Source organism: Hyaena hyaena, unplaced genomic scaffold, assembly GCF_003009895.1.
Source record: "Hyaena hyaena isolate Hyena2069 unplaced genomic scaffold, ASM300989v1 scaffold_379, whole genome shotgun sequence".
Classification (NCBI taxonomy): Eukaryota; Metazoa; Chordata; class Mammalia; order Carnivora; family Hyaenidae; genus Hyaena; species Hyaena hyaena.
The window spans coordinates 1,564,498-1,579,324 of record NW_024081011.1 but is presented as its reverse complement, the minus strand read 5'-3'; the positions used below and the strand labels follow the sequence as shown (position 1 = coordinate 1,579,324).

At 38.6% G+C, this 14,827-nt stretch overlaps 1 protein-coding gene across 1 annotated transcript; it reads left to right on the top strand.

The window, feature by feature from the left end:
- The first annotated feature begins 13,581 nt into the window (after positions 1–13,581).
- On the top strand, positions 13,582–14,258 carry LOC120244303 (60S ribosomal protein L9-like). The gene has a single exon (XM_039250724.1). The coding sequence runs from the start codon at positions 13,582–13,584 to the stop codon at positions 14,158–14,160; it is 579 nt and encodes a 192-aa protein (XP_039106655.1). The 3' UTR covers positions 14,161–14,258.
- Positions 14,259–14,827: the final 569 nt, after the last annotated feature.

The following is a 14,827-nucleotide window of genomic DNA, read 5'->3' as shown; positions in this document are numbered from 1 at the left end:
ATTGTAACAATGTTTGTTCTAATCCATGAGCATGGAATGTTTTTCCATTTTTCTGTGTCTTCTTCAATTTCCTTCATAAGTGTCCTTTAGTTCTCAGAGTACAGATCTTTTACCTCATTGGTCAGGTTTATTCTTAGGAATCTTATGGCCTTTGGTGCAATTACAAATGGGACCAATTATCTTATTTCTTTTTCTGCTGCTTCATTATTGGTGTATAGAAATGCAACAGACTTCCGTATGTTGATTTTATATCCTACAATTTTGCTGAATTCATGTATTTGTTCTAGCAATTTTGGGGGGAAGCCTTTGGGGCTTTCTACATAGAGTATGATGTGGGCTGCAAATAGTGAAAGTTTGACTTTTTCTTTGACGATTTGGATGCTTTTTACTTCTTTTTGTTGTCTTATGCTGAGCTAAGCCTTCTGGTACTATGTTAAATAGTCGTGGTGAGAGTGGACATCCTGTATTGTTCCTGACCATAGAGGAAAAGTTCAGTTTTTCCCCATTGAAAATATTATTAGCTGTGGGTCTTTCATACATCTATCCCTACTTTGTTGAGGGTTTTTATCAAGAAAGGAGGCTGAAAACAAAAATGCTGTATTTTGCCTTATGCTTTTTCTGCATCTATTGAGAGGATTATATTGTTTTTAAGCTTTCTTTTATTAATGTGGTGTATCACGCTGATTGATTTGCAGATATTGAATCACCCTTGCAGCTCAGGAATAAATCTCATTTGATTATCATATTTATACTAATGTACTATTAATTTGACTTGCTAGTATCTAAGACTGAGATCATACCATGCACATTTTCAGACCATAACGCTATGAAATTTGAAGTCAACCACAAGAAAAAATTTGGAAAAACCAAAAATACATGGACGTTAAAGTACACCCTACTAAAAATGAATGGGTTAACGAAGAAATTAAAGAAGAAATAAAAAAGTACATGGAAACATATGAATAGGAAAACACAACAGTCCAAAACCTTTGGGCATAAAATGCAGTTCTAAGAGGGAAATAAACTGCAATACAAGCCTACCTTAAGAAGCAAGAAAAGTCCCAAATACACAACCAAACCTTACACCTAAAGGAGCTAGAAAAGGAAAAGCAAATAAAGCCTAAAACCAGATGAGGAAGGGAAATAATAAAAATTAGAACAGAAATAAACAATATAGAAACAACAATAGAACAGATCAACAAAAATAACGCTGTTTTAAAAAATAGTTCCAGGGGCGTCTGGATGGTTCAGTCAATTAAGCATCTGACTCTTCCTTTCAGTTCAGGTCATGATCTCATGGTTCATTACATCAAGCACCACATCAGGCTCTGCACTGACAGCTTGGAGCCTGATTGGTATTCTCTCTCCCTCTCTCTCTGCTCCTACCCTACTTGTGCTCTCTCTCCCCAAATAAACAAACTTAAAAAAAAACACATTAAAAAGTATACGCCCGTTACTACTCAAGAAAAATTAAAACATTTGTCCCTATGAAGACTTGTAACCAAATGTTCTTAGCATTATTCATAAGCACCCAATATTGGAAACAACCTAAATGTCAACTGGTGGATAGATAGACAAAATGCCATATATCCATACAATGGAATGCTATTCAGCAATTAAAAGTAATACACTACAGATACATGTTATGACATAGATAAACCCCAAGAGCATTATGCTCAGTGAAAGAAATTAGACACAAGAGACCATATATCATATGATTCCACTTATTAAAAATATCCAGGGGTACCTGGGTCAGTTGAGCAACCGACTCTTGATTTTGGCTCAGATCATTATTTCACAGTTCCTGGGGTTGAACTCCATGTTGGGCTCTGTGCTGACAGTGCAAATCCTGCTTGGGATTCTCTCTTCCTTTTTCTGACCCTGCCCTTCTCTCTCTCTCCCTCTCTCAAAACAAATAAACATTTAAAAATATCCAGAAAAGGCAGAGTTATAGAAACAGAAAGTAGATTACTGATTGTCTAAGGATGGGGTATGAGAATGGGGATTAATATGAAATAGGCATTAATGATGTTATTCATGATGAAAATGTTCTAAAACTGATTTATAATGGTGGTTGTATAATGTAGTACGTCACTAAAATAAATAGCTCCAAATCTTGGCCGATTTTGTCCCAGTTCTTTCTCAGCTCCTGACAAACTCTCAGAATGGGTCTGCATAAGAAGAAACAAAACCTGAGCAACCTTAACAAGAGGGTGCTGCTGCAGCTGAAACACTGCACTGTGCACTATCCAAATAATTCCCCTGATTAATACCATTACCTCAAAACTGTGAACTTGAAAGATAGATATTTGATCAATGAGCACATTATAAGAATATAACCATGAAAATGAACTGTTGGCATTTCAGGAAATCAGATGGGAAAACAAACATCTCAGTGGCTCAGGATGCCAGATTGGTATCTCACTACCCTCTTAGTATATTAAGAAGTGTAAATCCTGGGGAAAAATCACAAGGGCAATGAAGACAGGGAAGTTATAGCCTACAACTTAATTTTTATGTCTGCCATGAAGATAGGAAAAAGGAAAAAGAAGAAAAGTGTCCCCTTTTTTTTGTTCTGGAAGTTTTTCTTCTTTCTCTGACAGTGAATATAAATTTCACCTCTAAAATGGAAAGGCAAGGAAATAGAAATATAATTTTACACACTTTAGTGTCGTCCAGTGGGAAAGTTTATGGACAGGCAGAAATTACATCATATCTTTCTGGGATTTCTGTCTCACAGAAATATTATGGTGTTATATGCAAAGCAATCAGGGTCCTGCTGGTGTTAAACTCAGTGAGGAGGGAATAGATTCACCTCCAGGATAATGGTTGAAGTTAATATCACCACAGCCTTGCTATCCAGTGACATTGGCCTTTTGTGTTTGCATGTAGGCCAAAATTCAATTGTCAGCTCTATACCTAGACAATATTTTCTTGATGGAAATGAAGGCAAACAAGGAACTTCACTCACAGATGTGGCAACAAAACTCAGGGAAAAGACTGGGAAGGGGCCAATCTACAAAGTCCTCCAGAATAAGGCTCTGAGCTTGCCAAGATCTCTGGGACCCTCTGTACTTAGATTACTGCTAATACTCAACTAAGGAGATTTATTTTTCTTTGCCCCTGGAAAGAAATATATCTCCAGGATCTCCAGGAAAAGTGGAGATGTTGGTAACTATTCAGGAGATGGTGACTGCAAACTTTATGCTTCAAAGGAGAACCAGCCAGCAATGCAAGGAACTTTGCTTTTGAAAATAAACAAAGAAAAGCAACAGCTGTGCTACGATGTGAACATTGCCTGACATACTTAAAATGCTACTTAATAAAGATATAGAATAGATTCAAGCATCTCCATCATATTTACTTTGCTTTTATATTCTAGGGCTGGACAGTCTGAGTACTTTTAATAGTCTGATTCTTGAGATTATCCTGTTCAACATTGGTCAGGGGATCACAAAAATGCTGTGGTTAAAGATAAAACAGTGGTTAATATCTACACAAGAGGAAGAAAAACTACTGAGTAAATTCATGAATAAGGGTCTGCTTTGTCTTCTGCAATATTATTTTATGTTTGGGTTAATTATAGAAACCTAAGTGGAGTTCTACTGTGAGATGATAAAAATTCCTAAGGTTAATACATAAATGTGAGAACACCCACACATTTTAATTTAATAACAAAAATTTGTAGGTTTAACTAAGGCAGATTGTCTCACTGTTGAAAAGGACTGGTTTTGACAAATAAAAATGTGGCTAGTCAATTTGCTCATTATTCTCCTCTGCTCTGGATTTAAGAAAGTCAGTAGTCTGGTTTTGATACTCACTTGTGATGCAGTTGTCACTGCCTTCCTGTGGATGTGGTCTTGAGAGGCAAGAAAGGAAGACGACAGAGATAACTTAGAACTAAGTTACAACTCTCTCATGATGCTGAATACCTACTACTCTGACCCCCATAGAGATGCATGTTTCCCTAAGGTGATCTGTTTGAAGGAGGCCAAAAAACAAATTCATTTGGAGAGGTCATGAGGCTTATTGCTCTCTGAAGTTCACTTTTGAGCAAAGCTATCTCAAGATACAACATGCAGGGAGTGCTCAAATCCTCATCAAATTCACCCACCTTCCTTTTTACTGCCAAGTGTTACCAACTCACCTCAGGTTACCATTATTGGTTCTTGGACATTGCTATTGATCCTAGATCCTAGATACAGGCAAATGAGATGTTCTTTCCTCCAAGTTTCCAGATGCAATGGACTCCCCCTTAAAAAGTTGTTTTCCAAATCCCTTTGAGGGGTTTCCAGATAATCACACTCAAGATGTGTATGTGCTCTCAACCTAATGAGAATATTAACTAACATTTATTAAGCACATTTAAGGTGCCAGGCATTGTGATAAGCATTCCTCATGCCTTGCCCCATTTTATTCTCATAATCACATTCTCTCCAGACTTTCTGGAAATATCTTTTTTTGGGGAAAAAATCTTTAAAAACAAATTCCTAAAATTCCAATGTTCTCCAACTCAACTACTTCTCATAGCTATTTTTGCTCGATTTTCCACAAACACCCTCAATTCTTCCCAACTACAAAGGGAATAGTTCACACTGCAGACACACACTGTAAGTTCAAGAAGCTCACAACACCCCAGTGAGAAAGATGAAGAGAAAACAGGAGACTTCAAGAAAATTCACCCAATTTCAGCTTCTTTACATGGCTCTAACAATAGATTTCCCAAAACTGGTATGGAAGAGAAGTAAGATGATGATAATGTCGACTGTGTTCTAAGCCACCCAAGTTGGAAGAAGGTCTCATGAAATTAGTATGTGGAAGAACTCAGCACTCCCTTAATACAGCCCTATTTCTGTTTCTTTTTTTTTTTTTTAATCTTTTTTATTTATTTCTAGGAGAGAGAGAGAGAGAGACAGCGTGAGCAGGGGAGGGTCAGAGAGAGAGGGAGTCACAGACTGAAACAGGCTCCAGGCTCTGAGCTGGCAGTCAGCACAGAGCCCGACGCGGGGCTCGAACCCACGAACCGCGAGATCATGACCTAAGCGAAAGTCGGACGCTTAACCGACTAAGCCACCCAGGCACCCTGCCCTATTTCTGTTTCTAAAAGCTACTCAAGGATATATTCATCCCACAAATGCTTCCCTTATTACATTACTTCTCATAAATGTTCAACAACACTACGCATGCAAAGACCACTTAGTAGAATGCCAACATAGGCTTTTAAGTTTGTAATTTTTAAAAGCAACAACTAAAAGCTGTTATAATTCATAAAATATGCAGTAAGGGGCTTTGAGTAAGATTGAAAAATAGGAGAAAAATCTGTGCTCCCAGCAGACAACATTCATGACATTTTTAATAATGATGAAACATAAGACCTCCATAAGGCAAAACTGAAATCCATTTTGCAAGTGAAAAAAAAATAGGTCCCATTTAATTTGCTTAGGTTTCTTTGTTAGGTTTTATATTTCTTATTGAAAAGTTTGAGGATATGAAAAGTGTAATAAGTGGTTGAGGGGAGGTGGGGGAGATTGAGCCAAGTTTTCCAGTAAAAGTAGTTAAGGTAAAACATCTTTACACAAGAGTAGCATCACCTTCTGTTCTTGACAAATTGAGTTTTGTTTTGCTTTCAGAAAGCAAAGAAGAAAATCAAGTATTGGCTGGCTTGCCTTTGTGTACATCATCTATAATATTCTGGCACTGCATACATACATTGGAAGGTATGGTTTGTTTCTCCTTCTAACTTATGAGGTTTATCTAACTTACTTTAGGGAGAAAGGGAGAGAATAAGGAAGAAGAGTATTTTTAGTTTGTAAAAGGAAATATGATCATTGTCTTTAGATACCAGATGGGTTTGTCCTGTGGGAGGGGAGTTGGATTTACTGTGTATGAGCGGTATTTGTGGGCATGTGAGCTCAATAAGGAAGAATACAATATTGTAGTTGCTGGTTTCATTTTATCTTCTACTGAATTCTAAGGTCCCTGAAGTTAGGATCACATGTGTTTTATTCATTGTTATGTTCCCACTGCCTAGTAAAGAAGGCTTTCATAACTGCTCCAAGAGGGGCATAACTACATGATGGTTAGAGCTGTCCAGTCATGGAAGCAGTGAACCCTTCATCACCAGAGCTATTCCAACCTTGGCAGTGGGTGTGGGGTTAGACAGAAATCCACATATGATAAGGGGGTTGGGCAGAAAAGCTCATGATGCTTGATCTAATGCTGATCTTCTAGGATTCCATTAATTTAGAATTTGCTTGGTCTCTGTATAACTGTGCCTTTTGACAGAGTTTTTGGGGGAAATCTTCCTGCCTATCTACAAAACATTCCTCAAGGAAGACGATGTAATTCCATGGCCCATGGTGAGGAGAGGAAGCTGTGTGCTTTTTCCTAGAGTCTAGTTTTATCTCAAGGAAACCTGATGGCCTTTTCCTTTGTTCCCTTAACCCCATTGCCTTCTTCTTGACTAAACCTTCCCCTATACCCTGTTTTTCAAAAGATGCAGGTTATTGAGGCCAATGAGAAAAGCTTCACTTCCTGGTGGGGTGATTAGTTTTTTTCCTAAATGATATCTAATTATGAGTCTTTTACAGGAATTCATCGTGGAAATTGAGCCATAGTCAATAGAATTATGTTATGGAACATTCCATGTATGTGGTTCCTAAGTGCCATCTGAGCATGGGATGTTGCTGCAATGTGTGTGCTGCATCTTGCCATGGCAGCAGAGTCAGGAAAAAGCAAGAAAGACAGTGAGTGCCTTCAGCACCCACTGTGCCCCCAGATCTTCCCCTTTAAGGGACAGAGAATAATAAACCCTTTTGGAATTTCTAAGAAGTAGAAATATTTTGATGCCCAAAAATTCACCTAGGATTTTCTGTCTCCTGGAGAGCAGCTCTAATTTAAAACAACCCCGCCACAGTTTCCTAATCTACCTGCAAGCGATTGTGTGTCACTGTGGGTGTTTACTGGCTCATTTCATCTCCCATCCACCCCATCTTCAATCCACATGGTTGGCAGAAATAAAATATTTACTGTTTTCATTTATTCTTAATTTAGAAGTGTATTGGCTTTGGGGAGCAAACAAAAATAATGATTTTCATGAAGCAGTGAGTATAGAATACTAAATATTTGAGAAGGAAGAACATATAAGGCATCAGAAGAGAACATCTAATGACATAGGGAAATGGAGCTGGTCTAGGAAAATTACAGACTAAACTATAGGAGTTCTCTCAGAGGAGAATAGGAGAGGGAACACAAACTTTATCTCATTAGTATTCAATATACTTAAGTTTTAAATATTTGAATTTAGGGAAGCAAACAAAAATGTGCTTCCCCTAAGCATAAGCCATAAATTTTAAAAATTGAAAGCATTTCCTGGGATGATGATAACTTCCCCCAACCATGATGTGAGTTTTTAGGATGCAGATATGTCTCACATTAGGAAATTCAATATACAAAATTCTGAACCCCAAAATAGATCTAGGGTACAATTAGCCTTTAAAGTAAAGAACTGTGTTCAGCTTTCAAAAGGATTCCACCCAGCATTCCTTTAAATTATCAGACTCCTAAATTTCAAATTTTTTTTAAATTTTTTTTAATGTTTTATTTATTTTTAGGAGAGAGAGAGAGAGAGACAGCGTGAGCAGGGGAGGGTCAGAGAGAGAGGGAGTCACAGACTGAAACAGGCTCCAGGCTCTGAGCTGGCAGTCAGCACAGAGCCCAACGCGGGGCTCGAACCCATGAACCGTGAGATCATGACCTAAGAGAAAGTCGGACGCTTAACCGACTAAGCCACCCAGGCGCCCCCTAAATTTCAAATTTATTTTAATTTGCAAAATCTTGACCTGTATACATTTTTTCAGGAATGTCAAAGGAATAAAATTATGTCAGATAGGAATCAAATTATTCTGATTTGACAGATGGTGAAACAGTTACTAAACAGTCAAGCAACTTGCTCAGAATCGTAACTTAGTGATTGAAAATAGAACATTAATTTTTAAGTTCTTTGGGGCTATGAAAATAACTAAGAATGTTTGGGAAGACTTTCTCTCCAAGGTCTAGGGAAGATGCCTGAGCTGGCAAATCTTTGTGGTTCATTCCCAGGGATTCCCAAACCCCTGACATTCTTGGATTGTGTGGTAAGGACTTTTCCTTGTCCTCACCTTAAGATTGTTCTCAGTCTCCTAATTCTGCATGGCTTCCGGAACCTGGTAGAGGGCTTAAAATTGAGGTAGTTTATAAATGCATTTGAAGGCCATTCACAAAATGAATCATGTATGTTCTTAAACTGGCTAACATGCATATGTTCTTGATCTAAACTCTCTAGAAAATCACCTGTGATGTGGATTAAAAGTTTTTTTGTTGCTGAAGACTAGGAGCCAGGCTTCCTAAGTGCAAGTCCATGGGCCAGAGCAGGCCTTTGACAAAGCTTTCTCCAGTCCCCAGTGAAATAAGAAAAATAAGAACAAGTGAGTTTTTCGTAAAGATATCTTTGAAATTTCTGTAATTATATCTTTCCCACCTTTTTGGTGATGCAAGTTTTGTAGGGTGTTGTTTGTTTGATGCTTGTTTGTTTTCTGTTTTAAAGAGAATGGTGGTGCTGAGAGCCCAAGTATTTAATGGTCCAGAGTCCAACCTCTGACTCTCTTGCTCACTTGTTGGGTTAGACTGGATAGTGCACATAGCCTCTTTGAGTTTCCACTGCATTCATTATCTGTGAAATGGGAATATTAGGAGTGTCTACATTATAAGTGTTGTGCATACTGAACATAAAAGAGTCGCTAACTAACCCCTCAAATGTTATCTAATATTAAGAGTAGATGGGGGCATCTACTACTGACCCCATTTGTTAGGCATCCGACTTTGGCTCAGGTCATGATCTCCCAGTTCATGAGTTCAAGCCCCCTGTCAGGCTCTGTGCTGACAGCTCAGAGCCTGGATCCCACTTTGGATGCTGTGTCTCCCTCTCTCTCTGTTCCTCCCTCCTCACAGTCTGTGTCACTCTCTCTCTCAAAAATAAATTAAAAAAATTTTTTTAATGTAATAAAAGAGTAGATTGGTATTAACTATATATTAATAGATGGAAAACGTGTACATATATAAAATACATATACACATACACATAGAACCATGGAGGGAAAAGTTGGCAATTCAATACAGACCCCTCAAATTATTGGTTTTTTAAATTTTACTATTGTAAAATGTCTAGGAATTATTGTTCTAGTATAGAAGAGAGAGAGAAGGGGAGAGAAAGACAGGGGTAGGGAGAATAAATTTAAAAATAGTCTGATCCCCCCTTTCCTGAAAAATACCTTTCTTGTCTAGAGTTGGAAGAGAGAAGAAAGATCATGTTATTTTCAATGCATTCAGCCTCTTTTGATTTCAGATCCCCAGGTTCAGTCTACCTTGTGTCTGTTTACTGTCTCTCTTTGGAATACCAGCTTTAAGGTGGCCACATTCTTGTCTGATTTACTCACTGTTCTATTGCAACATCATCACAGTGCAAACACTGGGTTATATTCACTGAATGAGTAAAGTTAGGGTCGGTAATCCACAGTGTCAAACACCGCAGGCATTAAATTATCTTAATGTTGCAAGTGCTCTGTCCTTTCATGGCCTAGGCATCCACGAGCTAAGGGCACAGCCTGTGCCCAATTCAGTCTAGGAGCCCACTGCTGGGAGCAGCTTGAATCTTCCCTCAGTTTGGCCTACAACACAGGACACAGTGACATCAGGCAGTCTCTCTCTCTCTCTCCCTTTAACATAAATTTTAATGTAATACTTCAGCATCTAAAATGACTTACCCACTAGTTTATCAGCCACAGGCAACTGGTTACAATTGTTTTTTTTTTTTATTTTTTTTTAATGTTTTATTTATTTCTAGGAGAGAGAGAGAGACAGCGTGAGCAGGGGAGGGTCAGAGAGAGAGGGAGTCACAGACTGAAACAGGCTCCAGGCTCTGAGCTGGCAGTAAGCACAGAGCCCGACGTGGGGCTCGAACCCACGAACAGCGAGATCATGACCCGAGCGAAAGTCGGACGCTTAACCGACTAAGCCACCCAGGCGCCCCATGTGGTCCCCTCTTCTGATGCAGCTTCCAGGTCTGATTGATGGCAGCCACACTGCTGCTGCTGCTCTGAGTGCGGCCCATCACANTAATGGTGTTATGAGAGACTTGGCTATCCATTGTGGTTTAAAGTAGCAGTGCCTATAAACAAGAGTAAGGTCATGCTGACTTCAAGGACTAAACTGCACTTTAATAGGAAGTGTGCTAGGAACATGAGCAAGGGTTATATTTCTTTTATCAGGTGTTACAGAGAGGGAGCAAATGTCAACACTTCACTGAAGGCACCAGGCAACCACTCAAATGTCATAAACATGAGTGACTCTGACAAGCGATCAGGTGTTGTCAGAATAGGGCCCACTGTCCATAGACCAGTGTGCACTCCTCACCAGCATCCCAGGGGCTTCACCTTTGGAGTGTGTACCTGTTATACCCTTCCTGACTCGAATTGATTATAGAGAGTTAATGGCAAGGTAAACTCAAACTAATTCACAAGAGAGACAATGGAGAGAAAGAAAAACATTTGACCTCAACTAACAAAATACCGAGGCTTTAACAATTTATGATTATTAAATGCAACTCACAGCAAATTAACTTACATCCGTACAATTACTTATATATTAAAAGACAGAATATCAGGGGGCGCCTGGGTGGCTTAGTCGGTTAAGCGTCCGACTTTCGCTTAGGTCATGATCTCGCGGTTCGTGGGTTCGAGCCCCGCGTTGGGCTCTGTGCTGACTGCCAGCTCAGAGCCTGGAGCCTGTTTCAGAGTCTGTGACTCCCTCTCTCTCTGACCCTCCCCTGCTCACGCTGTCTCTCTCTCTCTCCTAGAAATAAATAAAACATTAAAAAAAAAAAAGACAGAATATCAGGTTTCTACTTTATTTATCTAATAAACTGACACTGAGAGCGTTAATTGAAGGGATGGATTTGGTAATTACTATGGTTTGTCTGTGACATGATTTCTAAAAATCATTGAAATTTGCAAATAATCTGATTAGTAATCTCCCCCTCCCACCTTGCTGCAATACAATCTTTCGATCAGCAGAGATTAGAGAGGAAAGACATTAAAACAAATTAAATTACACTTTACTACTACAAGAAAGGCACATGTCAGTAGATTTAGGGAGATGCTGACTCTTCTTTAGGAAGTCCATTTAACATCCATTTTATAGATGATCAGCTCCTTCAAATGGAAAGGGGAGGGAGGCAGTAGAGAGCTGAGGGGAATGTGGTGAAATAAGCTGAGCACATACTTTCACTATTTCCATTAGAGTGTAGTTCCATCAGTGACCACCAAGTTGAAATAAAGCACTTGTTATAACCAAGTACAGCTGCCCTTGCTGCCCCCCCCCTTTTTTTTTAAACATCTCAAGCTTTCAATGTGTATTATTAGTACAGGTCAGTGCTTCCTAGGAATTTTCTGCCATACATAAATTATTTAGATGTTAATTAATAGATGTTAACTGAAACATGGTAGCATTAAATAAATTTTTTCAATGCAGGTCTCCCAAAAGTAAAAGAATGTGCCACATGGCAGGACTCTGCTGCTCATAAAAAGGAAAATGAATTTCTACAAGAGCTATAAAATGTCATATGGTAGAAAAGCATGGTTCTATCTAATAAAAATAACAGCCAATTTAAAAGTCCTTTTGTAAGCCAGGCAGGAGACTAAAAGGATATATAATTGTCATGAGCTAAATTATATCCCCACAAAATTCGTATTTTGATGTTCTTATGCCAGTATCTCAGATGTGAATGCATTTGGAGATCGAGCCTTCAAGGAAGTAATTAAGTAAAAATGAAGTGGACCTTAATCTGACTGATGTCCTTCTAAAATGGGGTTAGGTCATGGAGAACACAGACCAAAGGGTGACCACATTCTTGATGTGAGGACATAGCAAGAAGATGGTCATATGCAAACAAGGAGCAAGGCCACAAAGGAAAACAAACCTGCGAACACCTTGAATTTGGACTTCCAGGCTCCAGAACTGTGAGAAAATAAATTTCTGTTACTTAAGCCATCCTATCTGTGGTATCTTATTATGTCTGTTGGGGAAGTAAAATTGTGCACCATAAGATGACCGATTGGATTAAAACAAGCTCTGCTTCCTAGCTTAGAGACTCCTCTTCAGGGATCTTCCTGCTCTGTTTTCTGCTCATGCCAAAACTGCCATGAATGCAGAAGATGACGCTATAAATTACCCCTCCCACTTGAATTTGGGGCTCAGACCTCTGGATAATGATCTCCTCTGAGCCCACCAGTGTAAAATAAACCTCCTGCTTTCCAAGATCTCCGAGTGCCACTTGGTTCTTCCACCAGGTGATCCAGGGCAGGTTCTGTAACATGTCAACCCTCGCAAATTAATGCACGTTATTATGTCATTTAGTCTCTCAATAACCCTTGATGAAGACAGCATTATTGTTATCATTCGCTTTCACAGATGAGTAAAACTGGAACCCATGGAGGCTTGAGATTCATCAGTACAAAGTCTGATTGAGTGCTGTGTTTTTAAAAGACCTGCTTGCTTTTATGCTCATGAATATCCAGCAGTTCTGTCTCAGGTCCCATTCTTCCTAACCCTACATGTCTTTGCTAAAGAAGTACAGGAGACTTGTCAAGAGGTGAATTGTGGTCTGGAGAATTCCAAGCAATTTTTACCTTTTCTGCATTTTCCAATTTTTCTGCCACAACTTTGCCTTAATTTTCTAGTTTTAGATGTAAATAAATGAGGGAAGAAAGATCTAGGATTAACCCCGGCTATTCTAATTTGCATCCCTGCTGTATCCCCATAGATGCCACGCTTTCACTCTGTCACACCTCCTCTTGTGGATACTTTGCTTTCTGTTATTCTCAGAGCTATGCCAATGTCTGTCTTGCCCCAGTCAACTGATTAGCAAGCTCCATGGAGACAGGAGAGAGTCTTGGTGTGATGGTTTACATTTATATCCCTTGTGTTTAGTCACTATTTTAACATTACAGAAATAACATATGCTGCATAAGAACTTCTTTAACATTATCACATATCCTCTCTATATATATTTAAAATATATTCCTATATTTGAAAATTTGGGGCTGGAAATATCTTCTTGCTTAAAGATTATCCCATACTTAGGGCCTTTTGTTTGTTTGTTTTTTGTTTTAGACTTGATGTCTTCATTAGCATCTTATCAAATCAAAGACTCTGGACACTTTTAACACTTGGATCCAAATTATCTAAGAGCTTTCTCAAGGAAGGGTAGACTCTTGGCACTGGGTGAATGCCAGCTGCATCCTTGCCAGCACTGGTCATTTTCATTTATTTAAAAAAAAAATCTTGGCCAGTTAACAGGTAAAAGCACTATCTCCCAATTGCTTTAATTGGCATTTCTTAAAAACTGACCATTCTTTTAGGTGTTGGTTTAACAATTTAATATCCTCTTTTGAATGTTTTAATCAGATTACTTTTCAAGGTCTTAGTTATTTATCTGTTTGTACAAACTCTTATAATATGATAATTCTGGCCGCATCTACTGTGAGAATGAAGACCATTCTCAGCAATCAAACTGTCAACATTCCGGAAAATGTCAACATCACTCTCAAGGGATGTACTGTTATTGTGAAGGGACCCGGAGGAACCCTGCGAAGGGACTTCAATCACATCAATGTAGAACTCAGTCTTCTTGGAAAGAAAAAGAAGAGGCTCCGAGTTGACAAGTGGTGGGGAAATCGAAAAGAACTGGCTACTGTCCGTACTATCTGTAGTCATGTACAGAACATGATCAAGGGTGTTACACTGGGCTTCCGTTACAAGATGAGGTCTGTGTATGCTCACTTCCCCATCAAAGTTGTTATTCAGGAGAATGGTTCTCTTGTTGAAATCCAAAATTTCTTGGGTGAGAAATACATACGCAGGGTTCGGATGAGGCCAGGTGTTGCTTGTTCTGTATCTCAAGCCCAGAAAGATGAATTAATTCTTGAAGGAAATGACATTGAACTTGTATCAAACTCAGCTGCTTTGATTCAGCAAGCGACAACAGTTAAAAACAAGGATATCCGGAAATTTTTGGATGACATCTATGTTTCTGAAAAAGGAACAGTTCAACAGGCTGATGAATAAGATCTACGTTGTCCAGTTACAGAAACCACAAGATGCCAGATGATACTTCTGGTATTTTAAAGATGCAATAAAAGCTGTACTGATTTGGAAAAAAAAAATAATATGATAATTCTTTTGACATACTTTCTGAAATATTTTTCCCAGTCTGCTTTGTAACTGACTGAAATAATGTTTTAAATTATACAAAGCAAAATCACTGTAGTTTTTTTCAAGTACTTCTAATGTCTCTATTACTTCATTTTTTCATTTATTTTCTATTTCATGGTGCTTTTATTTTCAGTGCCTTACAACAAATGTTAATGTGATAAGCACAATATACAGACAACAAAAATCAGTTGTGTCAAATAGATGGGGAATAAGTAGGGAATGGAAGTGTTGATTTGGGTGTTGTTTTTCCAAGGGCTAAATAGGCACCTCATTTTTTATCTGTAATATCCTTACCCTTTCCTGCTCACTGAGCCTAAACGCCTTTGTCCTGGATGACATGGTCTTTCAGAATTTCAGGTTTGGCACCCAACCTCAGCTGGCAAACAAAGAGAAGACAGATAAAAAGAATTACTGCAATCCCTATCAAAGTAACACCATCATTCTTCGCAGAGCTAGAACAAACACTCCTAAAATTTGTCTGGAACTAGGAAAGACCTCGAATAGCCAAAGAAATCTTGAA